The following is a 27,949-nucleotide window of genomic DNA, read 5'->3' as shown; positions in this document are numbered from 1 at the left end:
TATATGATTCCAAGGAGGCTTATTTTGCAGACATCCAGAGAGAGTTAAATAAGTTGAGGCATCGCTGTGTATCGATATCGAGGTAGAAGAATACTATGTAACTAATCGGATCGACCTCGCATATGTAATGTCATTTAATCCACAATTACAAAATTACTTATTAACGGTTTGCAGCTGTCGAATAAATACAGAAATCTTATAAACTGATAAGGCCCAAGTTAGTATTAAAATGATAAGAATTTAAATAAAACATCGATATGAATTAAGTCTTTTATTTATAGTTAATTGCATTTCTCTTCTGGCTTTACTATAATATTATTATTTTTTGACTACCATTATATTTAAGTACATATAAGGGTATGTGTATGTAACATACAGGCGCTGATAAACTCCAATTTTAAGAAGCAAGCTGGGAACACCGTTACTACACACAATTACACAAAATAGTTTAACAAATTGAGGCTTTCCAAAATAGGTATATATGTATTATATGTATGTATATGTACAATATTTTCTAAGTACTAAGTACTGCGAAGTATAAACAATTCAACTTTCGAGCCAAAAACTTATTTTTTTTTACTGAATCTTTAATTAATTTTATTAATGTATTTTACTCTTTGAAATTTTTGTTTTTTGGTTTTTTTTTATTGTATGCAGAGTTCAACAAATACCAATACCCTAACCATACATGCAAGCTTATTATATATGTATGTATATATGTATGTATATAATTGAGTGTCGCATTCTATTATTGCAAAAGCTGGTCGTAATTATATCCCGCAAAAACTTTACTTTGTGTCTACAATTCTTTCCTTATTTTGAGATTTATAGCGCACAGACGAGAGTAGCAATGTCCAAATCAGTTTCGTCGGCTTTGCGTAGCATAACGGCTGCGTGATTCTGATAACGTCCAGTCGAGATCAAACGCACCGTAGTTACACCGCAGAAGATGGCCTGTTCGGGTCCTGAGATGTTAGAGAAACGAATGTTGAAATGAAAACTATATTGCAAGTAGTGCTTTATTATTATTTACCTTGCTGATCGGAGTAGCCGCAAACATCTGAAGCCTTTTCCATGGCGTACGCATCGAGTCCGGAAGAGCCACCGATCTCCAAGCGATCCTCATACATGCCACACTGTACAAATGACATGAGTTAATACAAATTGTACAAATATAAGTGAGCTTGCTTACGTCATAATTGACTTTTTCGCCACGCATATTCTTGCCGCCGATTTTCAAGCTGGCCACTGACACTGCGGCCGGGAAGAGTGCTGAGAGCGTGCAGTTGCGTTGATTACCGAAATTAGCCATGTTGAAGATGGCGGCCGTGTCTTGCGCCAGCACGTTGCAAGCTGCCGCGGGCGAAACGCAAACAGAAAATAGCAATAATTACTTTCCATTAGAATACTAAGTAAATATATTTATCGGCTTGTTGGGCATAAGTGGCATGCCACACACAACCGCACACTTACGCTGTGTTATCTTGTGGAAGCGCACGTGTGCAATGAAGGAGCCGCGGAATGGTATGCGATACTGCAGCAGCGCTGCATTTTGACTTGAACGGAAGAATTTCTTATTCGCAACACGTGGCCTGCAAGCATGGAAATGAAAACTTATTTGTTGCAATTGTTGTTTTTGCCGTCTTGCCACAATGTCATTCCGATACCTACCATTGTTTATAATTGTTGCAAAACTCGATGACACGCTCGTCTAACTGGCGATGATGATCCTTAATGCCCGGAAAATATTCACCATTCAACTCCCAACCATCGACAAACTGTGAAAATGAGAAAAGTGTACGAAATTATAGTGAAAGCTAAAACGAAAGCTGCAAATTGCATTAAGCGTCGACGAAAATTCAATTTAGCGACTACTTTATCCACTTCATCGATGCAACTTTTTGATATTATGCTTGTTTTCGCTTTCTTCTAACTTATTTTGTTTTGTTTTAGTTTTTCGAGTTTTCACTTACAGCCATTAGACCGCCGGTCGCGCAATTGACATCATAGTGTTTCATTGTTATTTCGACAATCGTGTCGGGCTCGCCAATGATGTAGAGACCGCACACCTCCGACGTCGTCTCTTCAACAGCAGCTTCCACCAATGTCGTCTCCTTCGTGTTGACCAGCAAATGTGGCACCTTTTTGAAGACATACTCACCGGGTTCGGATGCCACATGCATACAATCTATATGAAGTGCGAAATATAGTGGGAAGGAAAGTTTCAAAAGTTTTAGTATAATGAATAATATGAAGGGTAGTTAATATGTTATTAAGTATACGAAGACAGTGCGATAAGTACTTAGTTAAGAAATGAGAATAAAATTGGGAAAGTGGTTCTCAACGGGTTAATATATGTACTTGAACCAGCGGTTCCCCAAGTTCCATGGTAGTGAGTAACTCCCACATTCGACGCCGCGAATGATTTTTTTAAGTTAGGGAATTTAATTAAGATAAACGGGACCACAGAAAGATAGATAGAGGTTACGCTGTATTGGACAGCCGATCGTTCTAAGCAGATTCGCCGACTGAAGTCCATAATTTGGACTGTGTCTTGGCCTCTGATCTACACTAGTGTATCTAAGTTGGAAAACAAAAAGCAGATACATGGCACCGAATCTAATGGATACTCTGAATTGGGCAGCAGATCGTTCCCATTGAAGTCCACAGTTTGGACTGTGCCTTGGCCTCTGATCTACCTCAGTGTATCTAAGTTGGGGAACAAAAAGCCTATATCGTTCAAAGTAGGTCGTTTTAAGCAGGATCGCTGACTGAAGTATACAATTTGGACTGTGCCTTGGCCTCTGAACTACCTCAGCGTATCTATGTTTGGTCCGGAGTAACGATACGGCGCAGAAACTCCTTCAGATTGTGCTTAAAAAGCGTGAAACATTGCTGTGAAGTTGTCTCACTGCTGAGTTCGTTGTACGAATCCATTGTCGGGTGGCAAATTACAAGTCTGATTCGGTTGAAATCTTTCATCATATTGTATTTATGGACTACTCTCTTATACATATATACTATATACAACTAACCATTAAGACTGAAAGAGTCTTTTTGTCACGCTCTTAAAACCAAAATACTAAAATACCTTAATTATATATGTATACTTGTCTACCGAGTATGAGGATATAGTATATATATTTATGCATACAAATCTGCACTCATACTCTTTGAGCACGTCTCTTTTGTTTGACTCAAGTATATAATAACAAATAGACATACTACATATGTGCGCTCCCGCTCTCCTTATCTACTGCTATTAGTGAACACCCATATGAAACACAGTTTAATCGTTGATTTATGGCTTCTAGTTTTATTGCAATTTCGGCGACAATCTTTTGTTTCCCATTTCCCATTTCTATGGTATTTGCTCTTATTGGTATTTGTGTACACATGTGGGTGCTTTATTAGTTTATGACCAATTAAATACAATAATTTTATGCTTATCACATATTGTGACGTCATAATATTAGTGTGAAACTGCATGAGATTATTAATAATACCCTGGATAAAAAACAAACAAATTCATCATACATATGTGACGGTAAAAGAAGAAAGTAAGGAGAGTCTGAGTTTGGATGTGCCCGAATATTAGATGCCTACGCGATATATAGCAATATAAGAGTGTGGAATATTTAAAGAGTTTCCTATGTTTGGGTTTCATTATTTGGGTCTAAGTTGGAAAAATACATCCACATTTCCCCCAATATTTCATTATAAGCCGTTTAAAATATTTGCCTGATAGATTTATTATGATATTTCACTTATTTTTCGAGTGTAGTAAATTTGATAGAACGAATTCAATACATTCGTTAGATGTGGTTTTAGCGAGGGTATGTAATGGAGGTATGGAGCTTGGTATTTTTGGAGGAAAGTCGTTTCACATTAGCGGAGCTTTGTTTTGATTGGAGCTGGAATCAACAATTTTACTCATAAAAGTTCGTATTTTAGGCGTAATAGAGTAATGGGAGTAATAGAGTCGAAGAGTTACCAGATTGTCTTGTGGAACACTTTTTATATGAAATAATTTCATATCTAAGTTAGTCGAATATGAGTGAGAATGGACGATATCTAGATTAACATAGCATGCGTACTGGAGGGTGAACCGACAACTTTGTGTCTTTATTCAAATCCTTTTGATATTCATAAATTGATAATCAGTTGAACCCAACTATACAAAATAAATGTATTAGAAGTACTATGTTGTGCCACATGTTGTAGTAGTAGTACGTAAATGAAATTGTCAACAGCTGTTCGTTGCCACTTTGTCTGACACCCTCGTGACCAAAACAGCTATTCAACAAATCATATGGTACATTTGATCTCACGCAGTTCTCACGTGCTGTTTGTTTGGTTGCTAACTATCGCCTTGTCACTGGTTCACAAATGGTCACGTTGAAGGCCACAGTGGTTAACCGAGGTGTTGGGTAGAGGGCAGATGAATCACTTTTTATTGCTAGGCCTTTGGAATTGCGTAAACACTCATACGAATGCGACGTTTACTAAATTATTTGGTATTAAGTTTGTCATTTGTTGTTGATTAAAGTCTTATGTATCACTTAGCATCAGTGATTTGTAAATAACTCAAGTGTGTTGCCATAATTGACTTTGCCTGTTGGCTATTTGTTATTTCAATTGAATATTCTTTTCACAATTTTATATGTATGAGAGTTTATAGTTTCCATATGTTGCTAAGAATTTAGCAAATGCTTTGAAGGTATAAAAATGAACAAATTTATTACAAAGTGCACTAACATTTTTCTAATGAAATAGAATATTCACACTCATTGCAAAAACAGCATCATCACATTAATAAAGATTTGTTTATAGTATCTACAAGAATTTGTCGGAACACAGCTTTGAAGCCTTATAGGAAATCGCACTCAAATCATCAATTGAACTGTGACATAACTGCAAATAGCTCCAGAGACATATAGTTAATGACAACATTTTAAGTAAAGTCTGCTGATCAATAAGTTATTATCTTTCCGGTTTCATGAAAATTAATATTAAAGAAAAAAAAGTAAGGAAGGGCTAAGTTTGACTGTAACCGAACATTTTATAATTTCGCAATTTATTTATGTAATTATATTATGACAATACACAATATGACCCATATTTTAGGGATAAAGTAGTACATACAATATATAGCTGGTATAATTCCTTGACCGTTTACACAAATTTTCGTCACCAAGCTACTGCATATTCAAGATTATACGTTTACTTAAGTTTGCTATGATATCTCACATATTAACCTATATATGCGGCTCATTCGCGTCTTGGCTCCCACGTCATTGTTGACAGTCATAACTTCGAAGTCGTAGATACTTTCGTATACCTGGAAACCAGCATCAATAACACCAACAATGTCAGCCTCGAAATCCAGCGCAGAATCACTCTTGCCAATTGGTGCAACTTTGGACTAAGTAGGTAATTGAAAAGTAAAGTCCTCTCCCGGCGAACCAAAATCAAACTCTACAAGTCACTTACCATTCCCGTCCTGATTTATGGTGCAGAAGCGTGGACGATGTCAACATCAGATGAGACGACACTAGGAGTTTTCGAGAGGAAAATTTTGCGCAAGATTTATGGTCCTCAGAACATTGGCAATGGCGAATACCGCAGAAAATGGAATGATGAGCTGTATGTGTTATTCGACGACATAAACATAGTTCAGCGAATAAAAAGACAGCGGGTGGCTAGGACATGTTGTTCGAATGGGCGAAAATGCTCCAGCTCTGAAAGTGTTCGATGTAGTACCCGCCGGAGGAATCCGAGTAAAGGAAAGGCGTCCACTCCGTTGGAGAGACCAGGTTACACTTGGGATCTCCAACTGGCGCCGAACTGCGAGGGAAAGAGGGGAGTGGCATCGATTCGGCTGTAACCGGCTATACGGTTTCCACGCCAATCACATACATGCATACGGTATAAAGTCCCCCGTAAGTTTGAAAATTCGTAAATGAGGTATATGGGCGCTAGAGTAGGATTTTCGACACAGAGACACACTATAATAAGTAAAACATCCATCTAAATTTCTTTAAAATATCTTTGAGATTTACCTATTTTTTCCGTACCGGTCCTCATGTTCGGTATCTGGGGTTTTGAAAACGATTTTTAGACGCGCGTTGCCAGGAAAGAAATGCAGTATATGTGCTTAATTTTAAATTGTGAAGTAAACGAAACAGATGGACTTTAATTTTGTCTTTGTTGTGCCCATTAAGACCATCATAAATAAGTACATTGAAGCATAAAATGATCTAGAGATTTCCTTTTCGGCTATCCACTCTTTACAAAGTACAACAATCAATCGATTGTACTCTTGCAGTACGGTTATATGTTGAATCGTTCTCATACGGACTATTTTCTGAAACAAATTTTATTGGAACGCACTCAGCACAAGCTATTTTCGAAAGTTGTCTACTAATGTAGCCCAAGTTTCCATTATGGAATCCATTCCGTCTTTATTATATACTAGATATTAACAAATCAACAAACTAACAAATATCTAATTAGATTATTTTAAAAAGAGTTTAGAAACAGCTTAAAATCATTTAGTCCCCTTCTTCAATGAGTTATTCTATAGCACATCGATTTCAATCATCATATAATCGAAGGTATTTGGTTGCTGATGGTCGTGACTGCGAACTGTTAGTTCAAACCAATAAAAAATCAAAAATTTAGAAAAATATTTATTTTAATAGCGGTTGGTCCCCGACTTCTCATAAAATTGGTTAGACATTCGAGAGCGGCTATATGCTAGTGAAACAAAAATTGCAGAAGAAACTTACTCCACATCAAGATTATCGAAAATATTTTTCAAAAAATATTTCAGTTTTTATTTCCTAACAGTCTATATCTCATGGTTTTTACACACATTTATACACCTATGCAAAAAGATATGAAGATTTATAAATGACTATGAATAAGTTTTCGACTACAAATTTGAAGAGTTATTTGTTACTGTTGTAACTTGAGGCACTTGAGACAGTTTACATGAAGTAAATTGGAGGAGATGAGACAAAACGCACAGGTGTGTAAGGTAAGTTTTCAATACACACACATAAATGTTCATGTTTGCAAGAATGTTGAAACTTTTAATTGCTTGTTTTAACAAAACCACAAAAATCGAAGGACAACAAAGAAACGGTTATCGAAAAATTGCTTTAATTAAATCAGTCAAAGTCAAAATGCATGAAGCACTGAAGTGAAAACAATGAGAGAAATTGACTTACCTGAGATGACATGAATGTTGGTGAAAGGATCGTTGGCATAAAGGTCGAAAGACTTCTTCACCATTGGCCAAGCCTGCAACAAAGTAACAATGAAGAATAAAGTTGAGTGAATAAGTTGAAGAGTTGAAGGTATGCTGTCTTCAAAATCAATTTAATCAACTCTATAGCAGAATAATATGTGTGAATTTAAGTGCTTCTCCATAATTTATATAAGAATTTTTGTATACCGTTACTTTTGACGATATTTGCCGTACAGAAAGCCTTTAATATTACACAAACAGTAATTTATTCTTTCTACCCCGCCCCCCGCATGCTTGTATGCAGTAGTTTTGTTACAAACTCGCTCTGTATTTGGCTTATGTCATATTTACAAAGTTTGTATACATGTAGTGTTTATATGTAGTGTATGTATATATGTATGTGTGTATATTTATGTGTGTGTGTGTCTTTTGTAAGTTCAAGTGGCTGCTGCACTGCCGTGAGTTATTTGTTTTAGCGTGGCTGCCAAAGCAACTTTGGCGTTGGCAAAGCCGGAAGTCGATAAAAGAATCATAAGCTGTATACGATACATTCACACACACACACTAATACGCACGCATGCATCCACTTGGCACTGTCTGTGTTCGCAATGCCCTGAAGTGGTGTGATTCGCGCGAGTTTTGAATATTGACCTTTCAACTGTTGCACATAAAAGAGCGCATACAAACATATTTCACATATTTCTATAGAAATAGACATACACACATTTATATATATTCGTATATCATGTAAAAGTTTCAGTGTTGTATGTATATAAGTATGCAAGTGCTGCGTATACTTTACTTTTTATGCAACGAGAGTGTTTTGCTTTCAATTTTATCGCTGCTTTGTCTTTTAGAAAAGTACACTCTCATGCTATAGACTCAATCAGAATGCTTTCCAGCAAAGATGACGCATCTATTTTTAAAATTTGTCTCCTCTCAATTTATTCAATGATTGAATAAGCCAATTCAAAGTATCGCAACAGGCCATTTAGTGTCCATTATAACGGCAAAGTTTTGTATAGTTAAAATCTCTTTACTGATAATGCTATGGATTTCCTTGCGGAAACGGCGTAATGATTCATTTTCAAGATATGCTTAAAGTTTAAAACAAAAAAAAAAAAAAATTTTGTTATGATATTTGAATGGGTGTAGACATCGTCCGGTGTCTCGTTCGTTAAAAAATATTTGGATTAAAATGTTTGCATCTTATTTATTGGATAACAAATGTAAACTTATACAACAAATAAGAATAGACATATTTTAAATTTGATATAGAAATATTAACTTCTTTGATTTAATATCTGTTCATAGAGTCAAGTTGAAGTGTCTGTTTCCGCAAACAGCATGCTTCAATTATCAAGTAGATTCCTAATTAATCACAAACACAAGTTAACTGTTTTGATTTTAATACTCTTCTGTATTTAATTTATTTGAAGATAAGTCATTAAAAGCGTATTCTCCTCACTGTACATTTGTTAATACCAATAACAGTATTAGATTCCTATTTATATTCACGCAACATGTTGCACAGAAAGTATTATAGTTTTGTTCACATAACGGTTGTTTGTGTGTTATAAAAATAAACGAGATAGTTTTATATATATCACAGTGATTAGGATGATGAGATGAGCTGAAATACGGATGTTTGTCTGTCCGTATAACGGATTGCTTGTGTAAAAAAATTGGCGAAATCGGTTAAAAATCACACCTACTTTCCATATAAAACAGTTTTGAATTCCATCTGATTCATTCACTTTATCTTTACTACTATTAAAAGAGGAAAGATTTGAATGTATGTTTGTAATGAACTCGAAAACTACTGTGCCGATTTCAAAACTATTCCACTATTGGAAAGCTACATTCACCCCGAGTAACATAGACTATATTTATTGCTAGAATCTCAACTTTCTGGAAATAGTTCTTAGGTGAGGCTATCAAAAAGACTCCGTGATGGAGAATTTTAATCTCTTTGCATCGCAATGCTGAACAAAATTTCTAAACCTCCCAAGTACGCGACCGTGTGCAGCGGCTTGAAGAACAAAATATTAGAAATATGAGCAAGCTCGCACGAGGCCGTCGAACTCTGAGCGTTCCTAATGCCTTCATAATCAGAGAGAAAGACAACGGACACAAAGGACTAGAGGTCGTAATCAAGTTTTAGCTCATAGCAAATATAATATAATTTCATGTTCGAATTTTCCTCAATTTTTTAAAATGTACCCACGCAAGAAACGGGAAAATACATACATATGTATGGTATATGCCCGTGCGAAGCCGGAGTGGTCTATATACATCAAGAACCAGTGAAGATATCGGAATAAAACTTTACGCAAATACTAAATTTGGGGTGTGGCATCACTTATTAAAAAATTGTCGAAATCGGACTTTAACTTTTCAAGGCCCCAAATATCGGACAAGATGAACTCGATGCCTCGGTATAATTTTTTACCGAAAATATCGGTAAATCTGTCAGATAATTTAATGTTATTCAGATGGATTTTGTTCTCTTCTAAATTATTAAAATCGGATTATAACTCCCCTAGCTACCTTTTACCTAATTGGAAGTTTTTCAAAAATAAAGTGGCCTTTATAACTTATAAATCGGTTAATTTGTGAAATATCACAGTCAAATTAATTGAGCGTATAGTCTTGGATATAGTGTACCTTTGGTGAAATTGGTCCAGAAATTATCTCAGCAATAATGATTTTTGTTATTCTAGTGGATTTCATGCCGAATATATGGGTAAAATTTTTTTTTCTTTATAAAATTATTTAAATAATTTTTGGGAGTATAAAATATTCGGTTACACATGAACTGGGCTCTTCCTAACTTGTTTATTTTATTCTTTGAACACGAAAATGGGCTCAAAATCCATGAAACACTACTGCAAGATCAGAATGGGACTGTGGTCTTGGCGGGTACTGGTTTCAACGTTTCGCTGACTTTTTTGGTATTAAATAATTGGTGCTGCATTCAAAAGATAGTACAACTAAATTAGTTTTGGTTTAATTAAACATTATTATCTCAGAACATAAAAGATGGCGCAACCGTTTTTTTATTTTTTATTTAAAATTCCAGCTGTATCCAGCTGCAACACAACCACAGATCAAAAAGTGTTTTAAAACATTCTCATATTGACTTTGTGCTAAACTGTGTTGCCATAACAATTTAATTATAGATTTATTATTATTATCATAGCTTTGAAATGAGCTACATAACCGCAATGGTAGTGAAAAGAGGATAAATGCAAATGAGTGAAAACCAAGCAGCAAAAACAAAATGGAAGACACTTCCCACAGTAGTTTACATTTCTGCACTTAAAGCAATTAAAAGCAAACTTTGCGAAAAGAAACGGTGGCAAGAGGATAAATCTGCCAAGAAAACGTTTGTTTTGATTACACTCAGAGCCACAGCGGTTGCTAAGGAGTTATAAAAAAAGAGTTGCACAATATTTGTAGCATATAAATGCGAATAAGCAGTAATCTGGCGGTGTTATGCAGCATTGCGGTCTTAATAAGTTTTTTTTTCATAAAGTCATAGCATAAAGTGAATGCGAAGCGAACTTTAGCGTTAAAGTGTTGAAATGTTTAATGCAAATTTTAGACAAATTATCTGAACTGTAACTATGCACTACATTGCGCTGTTTGATATTCATTTTATTTTACATAATGTGTAGGGTAACTAGTTGCTAATGGCGAAAGTTAAAAATTCAACAAATTTTATGCGCTGCTTGCCATAAATCACGTCAGCGAAGACAAAAGACACCGAAGAATGAGTATAAATTACAAATTACTTTCAAATGTTCGAGGTAATGGTTATATGGAATAAACCGCATTCATTTTGCTGTCACTTAAATTCTAGCAGAGCGACCTTTTAGACCCTTTGACGAAAAGTTTGAAAATATTGTTTGCACCAATTGAGTAAAAATGAAAAATTGTTGAAATTGTGAACAAATCGAACGGTTAATTGCTTTATGGGCGTAGAAAGTTTTCTAAAAATAAATTTTCTATAAATATTTGAAGGCATTGCACAGAGGTACTGGGCGTATACGTAACACAGCGGGATGGAATGAGAGACACATATTTATATATTGATAAACATATATAATGTTCGATTTATTCCATCTTAATTATACCATCAAATGTTATGATTTCAGTGTTGTTTGATTTTCCTAATTATTTATTAATATTATTTTTTTATATCGATAGAATGTTGGATTTCTAATGAATTTCATTGCGACATTCATATTTGATTGCCCATAAATGCCATTAAAATTCACAAATAATAATCAAGATAAGCGCCTGCGGCCTTGGCATTGCAATAGTAATTCAATTACAACGCTCACAGCGTTCAATAAAACCACAGGATGATAATAAATATGTCTGCATACCCTGGAATACACATATTCCTACATACAATTATACAATATACGATAAATAAATTGAAACACAAATACTTTTTATTGAACTTGTGACATCGAAATGAAAACCTGAAAAACATACACACACAGACACGACGCAATAACCACAAACAGACATTTAATAATTCAACGGCTAGATTTTTCAACACTGCTATATGAGTACAGCGGTTGGGTTGGTCGCTTTTTTGACTGTCACTGTCACTGTCACATCTTATTGTCAATCTGAAATCTGAAATGCCTAGCTTATGGAGTGTTAAAAATAATTCGAAAGTTGACAATAATTGCAGATAGCGGGGCCCTGGTTGTGCAGTTTATTTCTGTATGGAAGGATTGCGGGTTGGGCGTGGGGTTGAAGCAAAGCAAAAAGTTCATTGAAAATTTAATATAAGGTCAAAGGCGAATATCGCGGTTATGTTACATGCATACTATTGTATACAAACATATAACTGTGTCTCTACAGAAAGGCAAATGCTAAAAAACGGAGATAAAATATAATTAAAGATAATAAAAATTATCATTTATCATTTATAATATTTATGACGCATTTTTATTGTCAGATAATTAATTACGCATATTAGCTATAATTAATTGTTTGATAGTAGGTTTTTTATGCGACAGAAAAAAGAGCGTAATAAATTTTGGCAGACAGAAAACTGTATATTTACGAGGAATACAACGGATGACGTCAAATGGAATGTTCCATATCAACCCTACAAAAAAGTCATAATCTCAGGGAATCACTAAATTTATATTCATCATATTATGAAAATAGATATTTAAGAAACTTTTAATATTTAGTAGATACTAAAATCAAAACTCTGTAAGTCCACACTCCAACTTCTTCAATTCAAATTTAAATTGTGTTCAAAGTCGGCTATATATTAAACACTGTAGCTTACTTGGAGTGTTGAATAATCGCGAGATTGCTGTTTTGGTCACAACAGTATTTGCATAATAATGTTTACGCGAACACAATATATTCAATTTTGTATTAAAGCGGTCGAAACAACAAAAAAAAAAAAAAAAGGGATAGCAGTATCAACTACAGTAGAAAAAATCTCACTTACAAAAAAGGACTGAAAAACTTTTGAGGAGAGTGAATACGCGCTGGAATTGATTACATTGCTGACATGGAACACTTTTTGGCGACACTTTATTTTGCTGCAACGCGTCTTCAATTATATTTATCGTGTAAATGTTTTCCATTTAACCTTTTCAGCGCGCTCAACAAGTGGCAAAAGCGACTGCGGGCATTCAAAGTAATTATTATGAACATAAATGCGCATTAATGAAGTGTCTGCCACAAAATAAATACAAGTAAGGAAAGACTAAGCTCGGGTGCACCGAACATGTTATACTCTCGCAATTTATTGCTATATTTTTATTAAGATAACACACAATTTGACCCATAAATTCGTCGTATAGTTCAACAGAATAACGAAATTCCTCATATATGGTATATAGGCTGAGGTAATTCCTGAACCGATTTCACTCATTTTCAACACCAACATACATTACATCTAAGATTATATGCTCACTTAATTTAGCTAAGATATTGTATTTTTGAAAAACTTATAATTAGGTATATGAGAGCTGGGAGAAGTTATGACCCGAATTAAACCATTTTTGGTATAGAGACACACTATTAGAAGAAAAAGATTTCTCTGAATTAAATTAAGATATCTGAGAGATTTACCGATATTTTCGGTTTCTAAGGCACTGAGTTCTTCATATTCGATATCCGGAGCACTGAAATGTTATAGTCCGATTTTGACAATTTTTTCACAAGTGATGCCACAGATCATATACAGTATTTGTGTAAAGTAGGCGTGCTTGTGAACCGATTTTGGCCATTTTTCATCCGTAGTATGAGGGTGTCAAAAAATATTATATACCGAATTTCATGAAAATCGCGCGAGTAGTTCCTAATACGAGGGCTGCTGTTTTTCAAAATATTCTCCATCAAGATTTATACACTTTTGCATGCGCTCAAACCGATTTTCGAAGCATTTTTTTAGCCTTTTTTGAGCGATTGTCAAATTGTGCGGGATCCAACGAGAACAAACCTTTTTTACGGCCAGGTGTTCATGCAATATCGAATGTATGCTGGTGGGAGAAATGCATAGGCATGCTTCTATCTGAAGGTACTGGTCTTGCATTATCAGTTCACGTACGGCATCGATGTTTTCTGGCACAACGGCTGTTTTTGGACGACCTTCACGGAATTCGTCTTTGAGCGAGCGTCGGCCATGATTGAATTCGTTGTACCAGTTTTTCACAGTGCTATAGGATGGTGCTTCATAGCCATACAAAGATTTTAGTTCATCGATGCACTCTTGTCGCGATAATCCACGTTGAAAGTTGTGAAAAATGATCGCCCAAAAATGTTCACGAGTTAATTCCATTTTTTGGAAATATATACAGCAGCCCTCGTATATGGTTTTTGACCCATGGCGATGGTCCGCCCATTTACCATTTTGTAAAAAAATCTGTGTTTCTGATTTTTATCGTTAGTAAGTCAACGCATAAAGCGTCATAACTAAGCCATATTAAAGTTATAAAAATAAAATTTGGTACAAAGGATCGCCCTAATAGGGGCGATGTAATTTTTTTGGGGAAGTAGGCGTGGCCCCGCCCCCTACTACGTTTTTTGTACATATCTCGCAAACCAATAGCGCTATATAACCCAAACTTTCTGCAGCCGTTTTTTTTAGCCACTTCCTAATACAGTCCAAAAATGAAAGAAATCGGATCATAACCACGCCCACCTCCCATACAAAAGTTAGGTGGGTTAACTCACTAGCGAAAAACGTCAGAAACACTAAATTTCACATAAGAAATGGCAGATGAAAGCTGCACTCAGATTTTTTTACAAAATGGAAAATGGGCGTGGCGTCGCCCACTTATGGGTCAAAAACCATATCTCAGGAACTACTCGCCCGTTTTCAATGAAACTTGGTTTGTAATAGTTTCCTTACATCCCAATGATATGTTGTGAAAATAGGCCAAATTGGTTCACAACCACGCCTTCTTCCTATATACCAGAATTGGGAAGTCGATCTGAATCGTTTACTTTACAATATATAAAGTAAGCACTAGTGAAGATATCGGTGCAGAACTTTGCACAAATACTATGTTAATAGTGTGGCAGCCCCATTCTAAAAATCGCCGAAATCGGACCATAGGTTTTTAAGGCCCCATATATCGAACACGAGGACCTCGGTGCTTCTAACCTAATATTATGGTTTCCAACTTTCAATGGACTTTATACAATATATATCACGAATATGTCAAATTGTGTATTATATAATATAAATAAAGTTAAATAAATAAATTGCGAGAGTATAAAATGTTCGGTTACACCCGAACTTAGCCCTTCCTTACTTGTTTTGTATACTTTTCTACCAAAATAATATTTTCTACGTTTCCCAATAAATTCTAATTTTTTCATTCTTCCACGCTATTTTTACCACCACTATAATTCAGTTAATTTTCAATGTTTTCAAGTTTGTTATTTACAAATCATTGTATGACACTCGCTGTCGAGCGCTGTCATTGCGGTGTGTAGCTTAGCTGTTGACAATGATGATGATTTCCCTTGCCAGATAAAGCTAATGACAATCTGATGATGGCACTAGGACTGTTGCTGTTTTGATTGCCGAAATCCCGACATTCATACGAAGGTTTGCATATATTTAGGCGCAATGGCGTATGCAAAGTGGCATGTGTACACACAAAAGCACACAGTGGACAAATAGCAAATACCGGATGTAGGTTCATATACATATGTATATATATATATATGTACATATATAAATATGTATTTATCCATAGTCTACACTCTGAAATGCGCATTGAAATTCAAATGCAATAATATATGTTCTCGTTCTAACACAGTCATCAGCTACAACAGCGCAATTCACGTCTTCTCCTCAGGCATTGTTCATACATATGTATATAAGTACATACATATGTATTTCATATGCAATTTAGTTTGCTTTATTGTCCAACGGTTTGCAATTTTGGTAAACATGCACACCAGTGAAAGGTAATTAATCGAGCATAATATGCCAATTAAATGGGAAAACTAAATTTACTTGCTTTCGAGATTTTGGGATTATGCCAAATTAATGCGTGTAAGTAGATTGAGAGTTTAATATTTTAGCTGAATTCCTGGATTAACAGGAAGGGAATTTTGTAGGTGTGCAAAGAGAAGCATGTAAATTTGAATAATGCAAAGCATCTCATAATAATGCTTAAAAAATCTACTCATAAAGCTTGCCAATAAAACTACTTGTCCGTTCAGAAATTAAAACTGCTAAAAAAGCCAACAATGTTTGAGGTTAGTTTTTTAATAAAACAATTGTTTATTATTTTTATGAATTTGCATAAAACAACAGTTTGTACAAAGTACAAACAGATTATTTACTCGCTCAGTTAAATCAGCTTAGTACGTCAAGTACTTAGCTAAGTTGCTAATAAATCGCTTAAGTATCTAAACACTAGTACTCTATTTAAGTGAAAGACTTTTCAAGTCACAACAAAAACAAATTTTTAGTAAACACAACATTTAAATTCCTCCTTTTTGTGTGAGTATGTTTTATGCAAACTCAAGTATTAACTCTACCTCTTATCTACATTAATTAAATCCAGCAGAGTCAAAAGCGAAAAGTCAACAAACCAAATCCAAAATAGACGGAAAATGCGCACCTGTTTGAGCTATGTAAATTTTTACATGATTTTACACAAATGAGTTATGCTGATTTTATTTTGCTAAAGTCGGTATAATAAAACACGTGTCTAAGGAATATAACTTGAAGCATCTTGTAAAACCAGAGCACATATTGATGTCTATTTTAAAAGGACCCTCAAATTTAACTATTGTAATGGAATTGTGAATTAATTCATAATGCTTTCACGCATTACTTTCATATGGTTTTGCTGCTCAATTTCCACTTTATAGTACTCAGTATAGAGTGACTATATATGTATAAATCGACTTAAGTAATTCAAAGAAGGGAGCTCTCCTCTATTAGGTTTAAGAAATATACTTAGTTTGCGTTTGATATGTTTCTCATTTTCTTATAGCCTTTTCCCATAGCCAAATTAAAATTTTGATTGAGAAACCAGTTTTAGCCCTTCACACTGCCGTCTACTCGATAACCGATCAGCTGTTATACATTTTTGTTTTTGCTTTTCATAAGAAGTTGTTAAGTTTCATCAGCTGATTTTTCAGCTATTTTAGCAGCGACATCTACCGACATGTAGCGTGAACAACAACTCGCAAACAAAGAACGTATATATAATTACAAATACGGTCTTTGTCGCAGAGTTGCATTTCATTTTCAAATCGATTAGAATTCAATCAGCAAATAATGCAGATTTTTATTTTGTACGGTAATTCGATCTTAATCAGCGTTTTAATCGAGGAGAGGCCTGTTAATTGATCAATTAGCTCCTGTGTGAAAAGGCCAGAAAATAAGCTTACTGAATTCAATATGAATTAATGAAAGTAGGCTTAGTCGTGATGCGATTTTGTCTATCTGCTCAAAGTACATTATCATGAGTGAGTATTGGCATTGCAATAGCCGAAATCGGACCATTGCCACGCCCACAAATGTGGTTCTATACTTTTCTATACTTTTCGAAATTCCGGAATAGGCTTTAGTACATATCTCCATAACTTACCCCTTCCTTAGATGTAGTTCAATGAATGCTACCCATCAGATAAAACACAGTTAGACTATTAAGGACAGTTCTTTGTGGTTCCAAAAATATACCCTCTCACTTAAATTTAAGTATCGACAAACCGCCTAGAACCTACCACATATCTGCAGAGGTTTTTTACTTCTATACCGCTAATTCGCGGGGATGTGCATAAAAATGAGATACAAGAATCTTTTGCCTAGAACGGGGCATTCCTAAAGGAAATGTTGGGAAGATACAACCTCCTTCAAACAGCTTCTGTAGCTAGCGTCTGATAAAATATTTAGTTTGACAATTGAGATTGTCAGTTAGAACGCCTATGATTAAGGAAAGATTGAACTTACTGAGGTGCGAAGAGTTCTCTAGACATCTTACGATTTACCTTGGGCCAAAGAATGTTGCTTCAGAGCCCTTCTTGACTTGTTGGATTTTTTTTTTTTATTTTAAGGAATAATGTATTCATCGAAATTTATAAATGTTATTAGTTATTAGTTTCCATTAAAAAAAATTGTAATTTGCTTGCTACTCAAAAGCAATAACAAATACTTATAAACTCGATATTTATTTTGGCTAAGCACAAATTCAATAAATCATATTTCGCATTATTAAATTTTGTCTCACATAATTGGTCAACATTTGAACAACAACTAAGCACGATGGTGTACACACATATGCAAATAATCACCGGAAAAAACTAATAACAGCAGCGCTCTTGCAATAATAACGAAATATGGCTTAATACACACACACAACAGCACTGATTTGTATATGGACTTGCTGCACGGTACCTTGTCCGATAGCTTCTTTGCGTAAACACTATCAGTAACGAAATGTTGCCTTGCCTGCACCGAAATACTTTCGGTTATAATGACGTGTACTCGCAGTTAGAGATATTTATTTATACACGGTACAAAGCTGACAAGCGCTTATACTCTGTTAGCAATTTGTATTGTAATATATTTAATATTAAATCCTCCAATATATTTACGAGAGCTCCGAAGCATGCATATTTTATTTGCTTAGTATGAGTTTGTGTAGAAATGGCGATTTGGTGAGTGGGCAAACAAAAAAGTTGAAGTGAATGTGACAGTGTGTGTGTGTGTGCGTGTGTACTTGACAAAGTGCAGGTAAATAATGTTGTTCGAAAGCGATTGGTGGTAGCGGTGCATACTTGAGTATGTGGGCAACCGTTTGTTGACACAAGAAACTGTTCATGTGGTTATAAGAGAACACATGTTGTATGTGTGAGTGAATGTGTGTACTTATGATAAATTTTCAAAAATGTTTTATCGTATTCTTTTGTTATGCTTCGGTGCAGTTTCAAATTATTTTCTAATGAAAATTCCAAGCATCTCGTTCGTGTGGTTTTAAAAAGACATAATTTCGCAAATTAAATGTGATAATTTTTTATATTTATTTTTAGGTTTTCTTAACAATGCATATTTGACATTTTCAGACATGTATATAAATGGAGGGAATTTCCTATTTTTAACCATCTCGGTTTTTTTGATCCACTCAAAATCTACTTATTTTGATAATTTTGACTCTTTGCGCTTTTGCATGATACCCTCGTCGGCAGTTTTTCTTTATAGAAGTCGAAATTAATACTGATTACTGCATTTTACTGTATGAGAACAGATATAATTGGGACCATGTCCAGATGATAAGGTTGATTTAAGATAGTGAGCACGTTTGGTACTCTATTTTAACAGAGCGTTCTCATACTTTAACGTATTTAGCGTATCAACTATCATGATGAACCATGTCATCAAAAATTTTAATTAAATAAATTAAATTAAAATTTAATATTTTTTTTTTTTTTAATTTTCATTCATATCAGTCACTAATGATGCTCCCTTTTCAATGGGGTGGTTTTTTTATGTGGTGGGATTCGCCTCCTCACTTTTGTTCACAACCAAAACGGAAGTCATTAGCTACTTGAGCCACACGCACAATAATTGTTCCTGGCCACTACCAGGTGAATGGCAGTCAGGAACTTTCCTCACTTATGTGAACACATGACTCCATCCGTCGTGACCCGTGAAAAGAGAATCGACACACACCATCTCTTTGTCAATTTTTTGGAATCCCGCGAAACTAAAACGGCTATGTAAACTGACATTGAGCAACACCAAAAGATCAGGATCTTGAAGGACCTCTCCGAACCGTTCGATACCAAACGAGGTTTCAGACAAGATGTCTCACTATCGTGAGCCGCAGATCTAAAATTAGAAGGTATAATCTCCTCTTAAGAGTGAACTGCTGCTGGCGTACGCCGATGATATCAATATTATTGTAAGCAACAATCGCGCCGTTAGTTCTGTTTTTTCCAAACTGGATAAGGAACCGAAGATTTACGGTCCCTTAAACATTGGCAACGGCGAATACCGCAGAAGATGAAATGATGCGCTGTATGTGTTTTTCGACGACATAGATATAGTTCAGCGAATAAAAAGACAGCGTCTGTGCTGGCTAGGTCATGTTGTTCGAATGGATGAAAGCGTTTCAGCATTGAAAGTGTTCGATGCGGTACCCGCTGGTGGAAGCCGAGGAAGAGGAAGATCTCCACTTCGTAGGAAGGACCAGGTGAAGAAGGATATGGCTTTACTTGATATTACAAACTGGCGCCAATTTGCCAAAAGGAGGAATGAATGGCGCGCTGTTGTTGTAAACTCGGCTACAATCGCATAAACTGTACCTATGCCAGCTAAGAAGAAGAAGAATAGTCACCAATGAACGTCAGGTGGATTCAACATCTTTTTGATCGCATGAACAAACTATTTGAAAGTACAACAGCCAAAATTAAAAAAAATTCTTAACACTTAACACTAAGTAATCTCAAAGTAGAGATGTATATACATATAGTATGTATGCAAAGGTCTGTGCTCGCTTTAAGTCTGCGCGAACCGCATAAAACCACCAAAAATACTTCCGTATTAAAGGCACGCTGTTGAAGTAATTAAATTCACGCTCAAACTTCCGTCGCAAATCAAAGCGAACGGACACTTCTTTATCTGCGTTTAATTGAAATTGAGCTGAGCCGCAAGTGCTTTTTTAAGTTTGCCGGTTGAAATTAGTTGAAACCCTTATTTTGTTTGGCGCATAAGCCATATGGCCAGTCGGTCCTCCATGCGATGCAGCATTACCACTTCAAAGTTCATTGAAGCCAACTAAATTATATTTGCATAAAGCCTTTTGCTGGCGTGGCGGGCCACTCGCATTACACACAGCACTTGGCGCTTGCCGCATCACTCATACGCACTGTTGGCCACCACATTGAACTTGTCTGCGCGTTTGTTTGCAAGCGATTGTATGTATGTACAATGTATGTAAAATGTATGTACAGCAATTGACGTCGAACTCGTTGACACTTGAAATAAAAATGAAGTCTGCAGTACATATGTCTATATGTATGACTTAAATACATACACAGGTTAAATATATCTACATATGTCATTGTTTGATTACAATTAAATTGGCTTTCTTTGAGTTGTAATGAGTTCTATTTGTGAGAGAAATTAAAGTGGGCGAGGTGTTTGGTCAGCTAATATGCTAAAAATTAACGCTTCAATGATTTTATAAAAATTATGTTTTCAGAAAAAAAAATTCCCCTTGCTTTTTGTTATAAATTATTATCTATCACCTGCATATCTCCATATGTAGTTGCAAGTGTAAGATGTGTCTATATGTTCGCCCCACTTATTGCAGTGTCAACAGTTAAGCCTGTTTTGAAGTATTTTGCTCAAAATATGTTTTGAAACGCAGCACTTAATTTGCGACCCTCTTAATGGTTTTATCAACAATATGAACAGATGCAATTTTTATCCCACTGGTAAATTAATTTTGTCACATTACTAGGGGTCATTAGTTTTTCCATGCAGCCCCCACCTCAAAATCAAGTAAAACTAATTAACACACTACATATGTGAAGGTGACATAGAATACATGACTGAATATGTGCTAGTTGCACTTGTGACAGGAAATTAGGTGCACCTGTTAAACGGCTGTTGCGGTTATTAAGACATGCCATTCATTGCCACGCAGTTTGCATTTGTAATGTTCACAGTTACTATACGGAAATATTCCATCGATGTTCAGCCATAATATTTTGAAGTCTTTTTGTAAGGTCACTGATATTAGACGACAAATGGAGGGTTCTACAAGTTCTGAGCAATAACCGCATGTATTTTTGAGACGACATAAAATCTATCAGAAAGTCTCCCGGATGTAACTTACCGAACCAAACAGGTTTAAATTGTCAAAATAACAGCCCTTGGCTGTATAAAATCCGGGTCAATTTTGTTAACGTAGTTCCCGCGGTTGTGGTGCCGTATATTTGCCATGGAGCGCTAGTAGGATAACTACTACAACATGTCAGTTGAAAAAATACATTTCTAAAATTGAATAAATAGCGAATTTTCAAACAGAATCCTAGGTTTGATTGAGTGTTGAGTACTGAGTGATGGGAATTTATTGTACTTCGGAAAAGCTATTTAAGAAAAGAGTTGGTTCTGTTTGAAACATCCGGGGCACCTTAGTGAACTCGGCTAAAATCGCTTAAGCAGTTTAGACAATAATAAAATAAATTATTTTCTTTATCCAATGGAGAGTACGCTTTGGCTGTTATTACTCTCGACCTTCAATCAAAAACTTGGTCAGTCATACAGGCCGAGGTAATTTATACTATAGAGCATAGCCGTCGATACTCTTTTTAGGGCTTTGAATGCAGACTACAAATCAATATTGGAGCGGTCAAGAGTTGTCAGTATCGTTCCGACCTCAAACTATCAAACATAGTCTCATAACTCCATCCAGTATGCTGACGATTTCACGATTACAGCGTCAGACATAGGAGTTGGTGACTGAATAGTAAAAACCTAAATATCTCGACGATCTTAACGATCTCCACCACTAGCAGTCTAAAACTTTTCACTATGGAACAAAACTGGAAAAATATACTCGTACACTTGGGGTAAACACCTGGTAGATACCTAAACCATACGACTAGAGATAGTAAGATACTGATTGCACTGTGTACGTCTATTGAACTACCTTACACATATAGCATGTCTCTTGAGATAGGAATATAGCAAACTTATATCCAAGATGTTGCGAAAATTGCGTGATGTGGAACCGTATGTATTGCCTAGAGGATATGGTGTAGTGTAAACTGGACCGATGTCATTCACGAAGAGTATACCAAGACTTTCAGAAAATCTATATCTAGGGTGTAAAACCACCACTTATAACGGATGAACAGCTTGAGTTGTCGTGAGAGACAGATGACTTTATATTAATCAGATCTCTTTTTCCAGAAAACATTTCATGGAATTACAATATAAGTCAGCTTATTTGACGAAAACGAAAAATCACTACTGACACCTTTAACTGTTTTCTCATGATTGCGCACCCCATTGCCTTTCAAAGAAAGATATCGAATATCATGCTATTTGAAGTTCTTTATACGAACACATGTCAGTAGAAAGTTTTCACAAAAACACTAGTGGCTGCCATTAATATAATGACATAAGTTGACAATTCACTTAAAAACGGCAAAAACTTCTTGCTTCTCTTAATAAGTTGCCACCGATGTGTGTCTTCTGCGGGCTTTAACTAAGCAGCGCTAGATGAAATTGAATTGTACGGATTAGCGGGGCGCTACAAGTGTTGAATCCATAAGAACGCCAATTAATTTCCGGTGAAATTTTCTAACAAACATATGTATAACGACAAACTATGGCAGCTTGTGGAGAAAGCATTTTGTTTTTTCTCTGGTTTTTTGGTGTCGATATGAAATTTTCTTTGATTATTTCAGGGGTCTGGTTGCAGTGGGTGGTAGCGTGTGGGGAAATTATGAAATGATGACAAACGGTGGAGGCGTTGGATGAATGAGTTTTAGCAAATGTTGCACAAAGCATATGTACATATTAGCGTTAGAAAGCATATACTAATGTTTATATACATGTGTGCATGCCAATTTAAGTTTTGTTAGTGCGAGGAAAGTTATCATAAGCATAGCATAGTCACACTCGACTGGCATTGTTTCAAATGAGAATCTCTGCACAAGAACAGCCATCTAAATACATACATACATATGCACGTTGTTCGCGCAAGATAAGCTATATACATATATTCGACTGACATTTCGTCATGGTTTTCTGATTTTAATTTCCTTCTCAAAAGTCAATAATTCAAAGTTCATTCATGCATGGCAGCTGAATATAGAAATCTTGTAAGTTCGTGCGCTCACCAAGCTGTAATGTACTTAAAATGCATAGCACTAATTTAACGGTATTTAAGTTCGACATACAAACACTTGTACATATACCCACGCTATGCGTGTGATTACACTTTGGTCTGTCAATTTGTCACATTTGCCGCACTTGTTGGTAGAGAAATAGTCTGCACTGCGCCACAGCAACCATGAGCGGAAGCAGCTATGCATACTAAGTAAACTAAGTATAAGCCGTTTCTGCTGGCTGGTGACTGTCATCAACTGCAACGGTGAGCCAACTTTGCTGCAGAAATCGTATTTGATATGCACCGAAGGTGACATTTGATTTGTTGCATTCCTAATGACAGCAGTCCGTCATCCGCTTCCGCCCGTTTTAACTCCACTTAACGCCCGCTCAGCCAACGATAGCCAACGACATTTGAAACTCGTCCGACGCGCAGGCCTCTTGTGGGCAATTTATGTTGAATTGAGACGCATAGCTGCCACAAACTGTGTCCTGTTGGTTCGTGCTTTAAGGTTACAATTGTGTAGACTTGTGACTGATGTGGTGCTTTTCCACATAGCGGTGTTACCGTCAGTATGAATTCATGTAAGCATAAATGATTGCGCTTTGACACGGCACTGACACTCTTCTGAAGAGAGTTTGCAGATAAATGATTGCTTTATTCTTGATATACACATGTTTACTTCTTTGACTTTGAACGGGACTTTATTACAGACAAATTGTAGTGGGCGCTTGTGGCTTACAATCTAAAAATTCCCCAACGCTGGAAAGGTTATGTCGAACTTTTTATAGTATTTAATAAATGCAAGACACTGTGTTATAGAATATCATAAAGGCAGCAGGTGCCACTTTGGGTTCGGTAGGCAACTGAGAAGCAGATCCCTCTCTCGTCAAACAAAATCCACGCTCTATAAATCACTCATCATTCCAATTCCTATTATACGGCGCAGAGACATGAACGAAGACAAACCGAGATGAGAAAGCACTTGGGGAATACGAGAGAACTGTTGTCCGCATGATCTTTGAAGCCGTCCGCTTGAAAGACGATGCTGCAGCGAAAAGTTCCTTCGATTTGAGACCCATGAGTGAACAATGGAAGCAAGGTTGCCCACGTATCTAATAGAGGGGCTAAATACATAGGAACCAGTCTGCACTTGGAATTACAACTGGCATAACTTTGCAAAGGATAGAGAGAACTAACGAACAGGCCCACTCGGACCCACGGTTGTAGTGCCAAAGAAGAGAATGACGACATAGTTCCCAATCATTTATTTAAGATAATGAACTAATTAAAAAATTATTGGAAACATCAAACGTATTTATTTGGTCACATTTTTTATCCGCCTTTCCGTTAGAGTATTTCTTTCGATTTTTAATTGCGATTCTAAAATTGGTCAAAGATTCTTTTGAACCAAAGGAAGGAGGATTCTTCAAACTTTGCTTTATTAAAGTTTATTTAACAATTTCGACCAATCCTATCGAGGCATACCATTTTGAGCCTTATATTTTGATATATTCGAACTGGCATCTTTTAGTTCAGAGTTTGATGTTTAAGTACTTAAGATTTAATCTTAATAACTGAAGAGAATTTGATGTTGCCGCATCGAATACATGAAGATTTTCAAAGCATAAATTTATCTTTTCCCATTTTAAATATTTTTAAACTTTAACTAAATTCATTCGAACCGCAAACTCTTCAGAACCCCTCTTAATCACATTTGGTGGTTATGTTTAGTGGTTATATTTCACAAGTTCAGGTTTATAAAAGGTTTGTTTCAAAAGAATTTCGATTATTAAAAGTATTTCCTTACAATTGTACTGATTCGACTGGACTACTATTTCATGAAGAATAGTTCTATCGAATCTCTAATCTAATGCCTAAGGTTTCATTGAAACAAACTATATAGGGTTCTGAGAAGAAATATGAATTAAACTTGCGATTTGACTTCACTCAACTTTGCGTATTGCTGAAATATGAAATCCGAAGATGAATTAATTTTCCTTTCCGAACCTTATATACAGTAGTTTGTTCCATAGGACATAGCTTGAGCAAAAAAAATGATGTCAATGATTCTAAAATTTTAAGGTGCTATACCAGTGTGGCATTTTCAAAAAATCAATTTTTTATTTTTTTGCTTATTGGGTAGTACATACTTTCAAAAATATCCTGTGAAAGCGGTAATTTTTGAATGACAGCGTACTAAAAAGCGACCGCAGGTCATTGTATGGTATATACTTTCAACTTTTATAACATTTTTGAATTTATTTATTTCAGCTACTCATTCGGCCGGAATCATGTCAGCAGTTGGGGAACTTTTTTTTTGGCACCTCCCAAGACAACATATAACTCCGTTATTTTTCAATATTTTTGTAAAAAAAGAATCTTAAAATGTGGCTAAAAACATACCTTATTATATCCAAAAAACTTCGAACCATTCAATCGAGTACTTTCTTTAACAAAAATCACCAATTTCCTACAAAAAATTCAAAAATCTCCTAATTATTCAAGGGTTGCACTGGTAAAGCCCCTTAATGAATCGAAAAACCGTGACAACCACGGTTCGCCCATTAAGCAACACCAGCTCACTAATATAAAAGGTTTGAAGAAATGTTTCCTAATTGTAGTTTCCGTCTTGAACGTTTTAATCGGTTGACGATTTAAGATATATTAAAAACTCCGACGGTTATTAATCCGTCCAAAGACCAATTAAATGCAGAATTTCCAGCATTTCACACAGCCTCTAACGGAAAACAATCATTTAAAACTCGCGGTTTGCAAATCAACAACTTTTTAAACACATTTCATATTCAGCAGCAACGACAGAAACGTGCCGAATCTATGTTTCGTAGCTTCTTCATGCATCTACTCGTACACTTTATATTGCCAATAATTTGCAAAATGTTTAAAGAAATTGACTATTTTAAGATGTTGTTTTAACGCAAATATTAATGAAATTATGTGGATCCATAAGTAAAAAATAGAAAAAAGCAACTCAACTTAACTGTTTTACTACTGTACTCATAAAGTCTTTCACTCAACCGCACTCATTTATCACTTACCTTAGCGCTGAGCACAATCAGCGAAAGTGACAGGAAGACGGTCGCCTTCATTTTGTGGCTGGCGGCGAAGCGCGGCGATTTAGAATACTAGATTAAGCAAGGATGAGCGAAAAAATAATAAAGATGTGCGGCGGCAATCAACGTTTATTGTTACGACGTGTTAAAAGCGAATAAATTGAGTTATGGAAAATCAGCAGCCGTCCTGAGTGCTGCTGGAGGGGAGTGGAAAATTATTAAGTTTTTTTACATTAAAAATTCGGACTTTAGAATTCACTGTGGGCTGCACTGCACTTACTCGATACACTTACGGGACAATCTCGTTGTTGTCAACGCCTGTGCGATGGGTGACGCGGATGCGTCCGTTGGTTAGCAGCCGGGCAAATGCTGCAGTGGCAAACGACACGGAACGTGTTAGATTTCTAAACTCTTACAACTTTTAAGCGCTCGGGAAATGATTGCAACGGCTGGTGGTTGAATGTGGAGGAAAAGTTCAAATATTAAAGCATGTAATACGAGTGAATGCCTAAAGAAGGAAATAAGATTGTGCTGTTAGTGCGCGGAAGCGGAAGGTGGGGCAGTTAAACTGCAATAACTTTATTGGTTAAATTTGACACCGAAATAAAAACTGAGTTGGCGCACGTATGCCATGCGGCAAGCACACACATTCAGCTATAGAAATATATATTTTTATAAAATAAAAAAAATTAAATTAAATGAATATTCAAAAGCACCGCAAGAGAGCGTACTATTATTCAATGATTTACCGGCGAGCGATTTTTTACTAATTTTATTACTGTCACTACACACTTTCCAAACGTGTCCACTTAGTGGTAATTTTTTCAAACAAAAAACCGTTACAATACGCGGTTGTTGAGAAGTCACTGCTGGTATTGGCTAATTTCGACGACAACCGTTAACTCTGCCAACCGTCCGTACAATGAATGCGTTATCAGCGCAACATATCCTTTTATAGCGCCATCGGGAAGTGCGCCGCAAAGCCGATGCTGTTGCCGAAGTTTTGCGCTGTTGTCCGCCTTAACGGCATAACTTTGTGTGTGCATGTGTGCACTTAACTGTTTGGATGGAGTTTTCACAGCAGTTTATTTGGGATAAAGTATACAACACTTGTTGCCGAAGCGGCATTTATACAATGTGTGTGGGGCTTGTTTCGACGCTGTCTGCTTGTTTGTATGAATAAGTGTTTGTATGTCTGGATAATCCAGTTGTATGGTTGTGGGAATGTCATCAAATTTATAAGGATTATA

At 35.8% G+C, this 27,949-nt stretch overlaps 1 protein-coding gene across 9 annotated transcripts; it reads right to left on the bottom strand.

Moving 5' to 3' along the window:
* Positions 1–283: 283 nt before the first annotated feature.
* Positions 284–27,611, bottom strand: LOC105209439 (corticotropin-releasing factor-binding protein). 9 transcript variants are annotated; one of them, XM_054236135.1, is made up of 10 exons: positions 27,449–27,611; positions 26,980–27,207; positions 26,685–26,771; positions 7,236–7,308; positions 1,974–2,188; positions 1,672–1,778; positions 1,474–1,592; positions 1,193–1,353; positions 1,034–1,136; positions 284–965 (listed from the first exon to the last, which is right to left on the bottom strand). In XM_054236135.1, the coding sequence occupies exons 3-10, from the start codon at positions 26,733–26,735 to the stop codon at positions 826–828; spliced, it is 969 nt and encodes a 322-aa protein (XP_054092110.1). In that variant the 5' UTR covers positions 26,736–26,771; positions 26,980–27,207; positions 27,449–27,611; the 3' UTR covers positions 284–825. The 9 variants fall into 9 exon arrangements, with proteins under 9 accessions (XP_054092110.1, XP_054092111.1, XP_011178143.1 ...); XM_054236136.1 differs by having other exon boundaries at positions 26,993–27,207; XM_011179841.3 differs by having other exon boundaries at positions 285–965; positions 26,685–26,893; positions 27,431–27,611.
* Between the last annotated feature and the right edge of the window lie 338 nt (positions 27,612–27,949).

This window comes from Zeugodacus cucurbitae, chromosome 2 (assembly GCF_028554725.1).
Source record: "Zeugodacus cucurbitae isolate PBARC_wt_2022May chromosome 2, idZeuCucr1.2, whole genome shotgun sequence".
NCBI classification, from domain to species: domain Eukaryota; kingdom Metazoa; phylum Arthropoda; class Insecta; order Diptera; family Tephritidae; genus Zeugodacus; species Zeugodacus cucurbitae.
The sequence above is the reverse complement of the archived record's forward strand: the minus strand, read 5'-3'. Positions and strand labels throughout refer to the sequence as shown.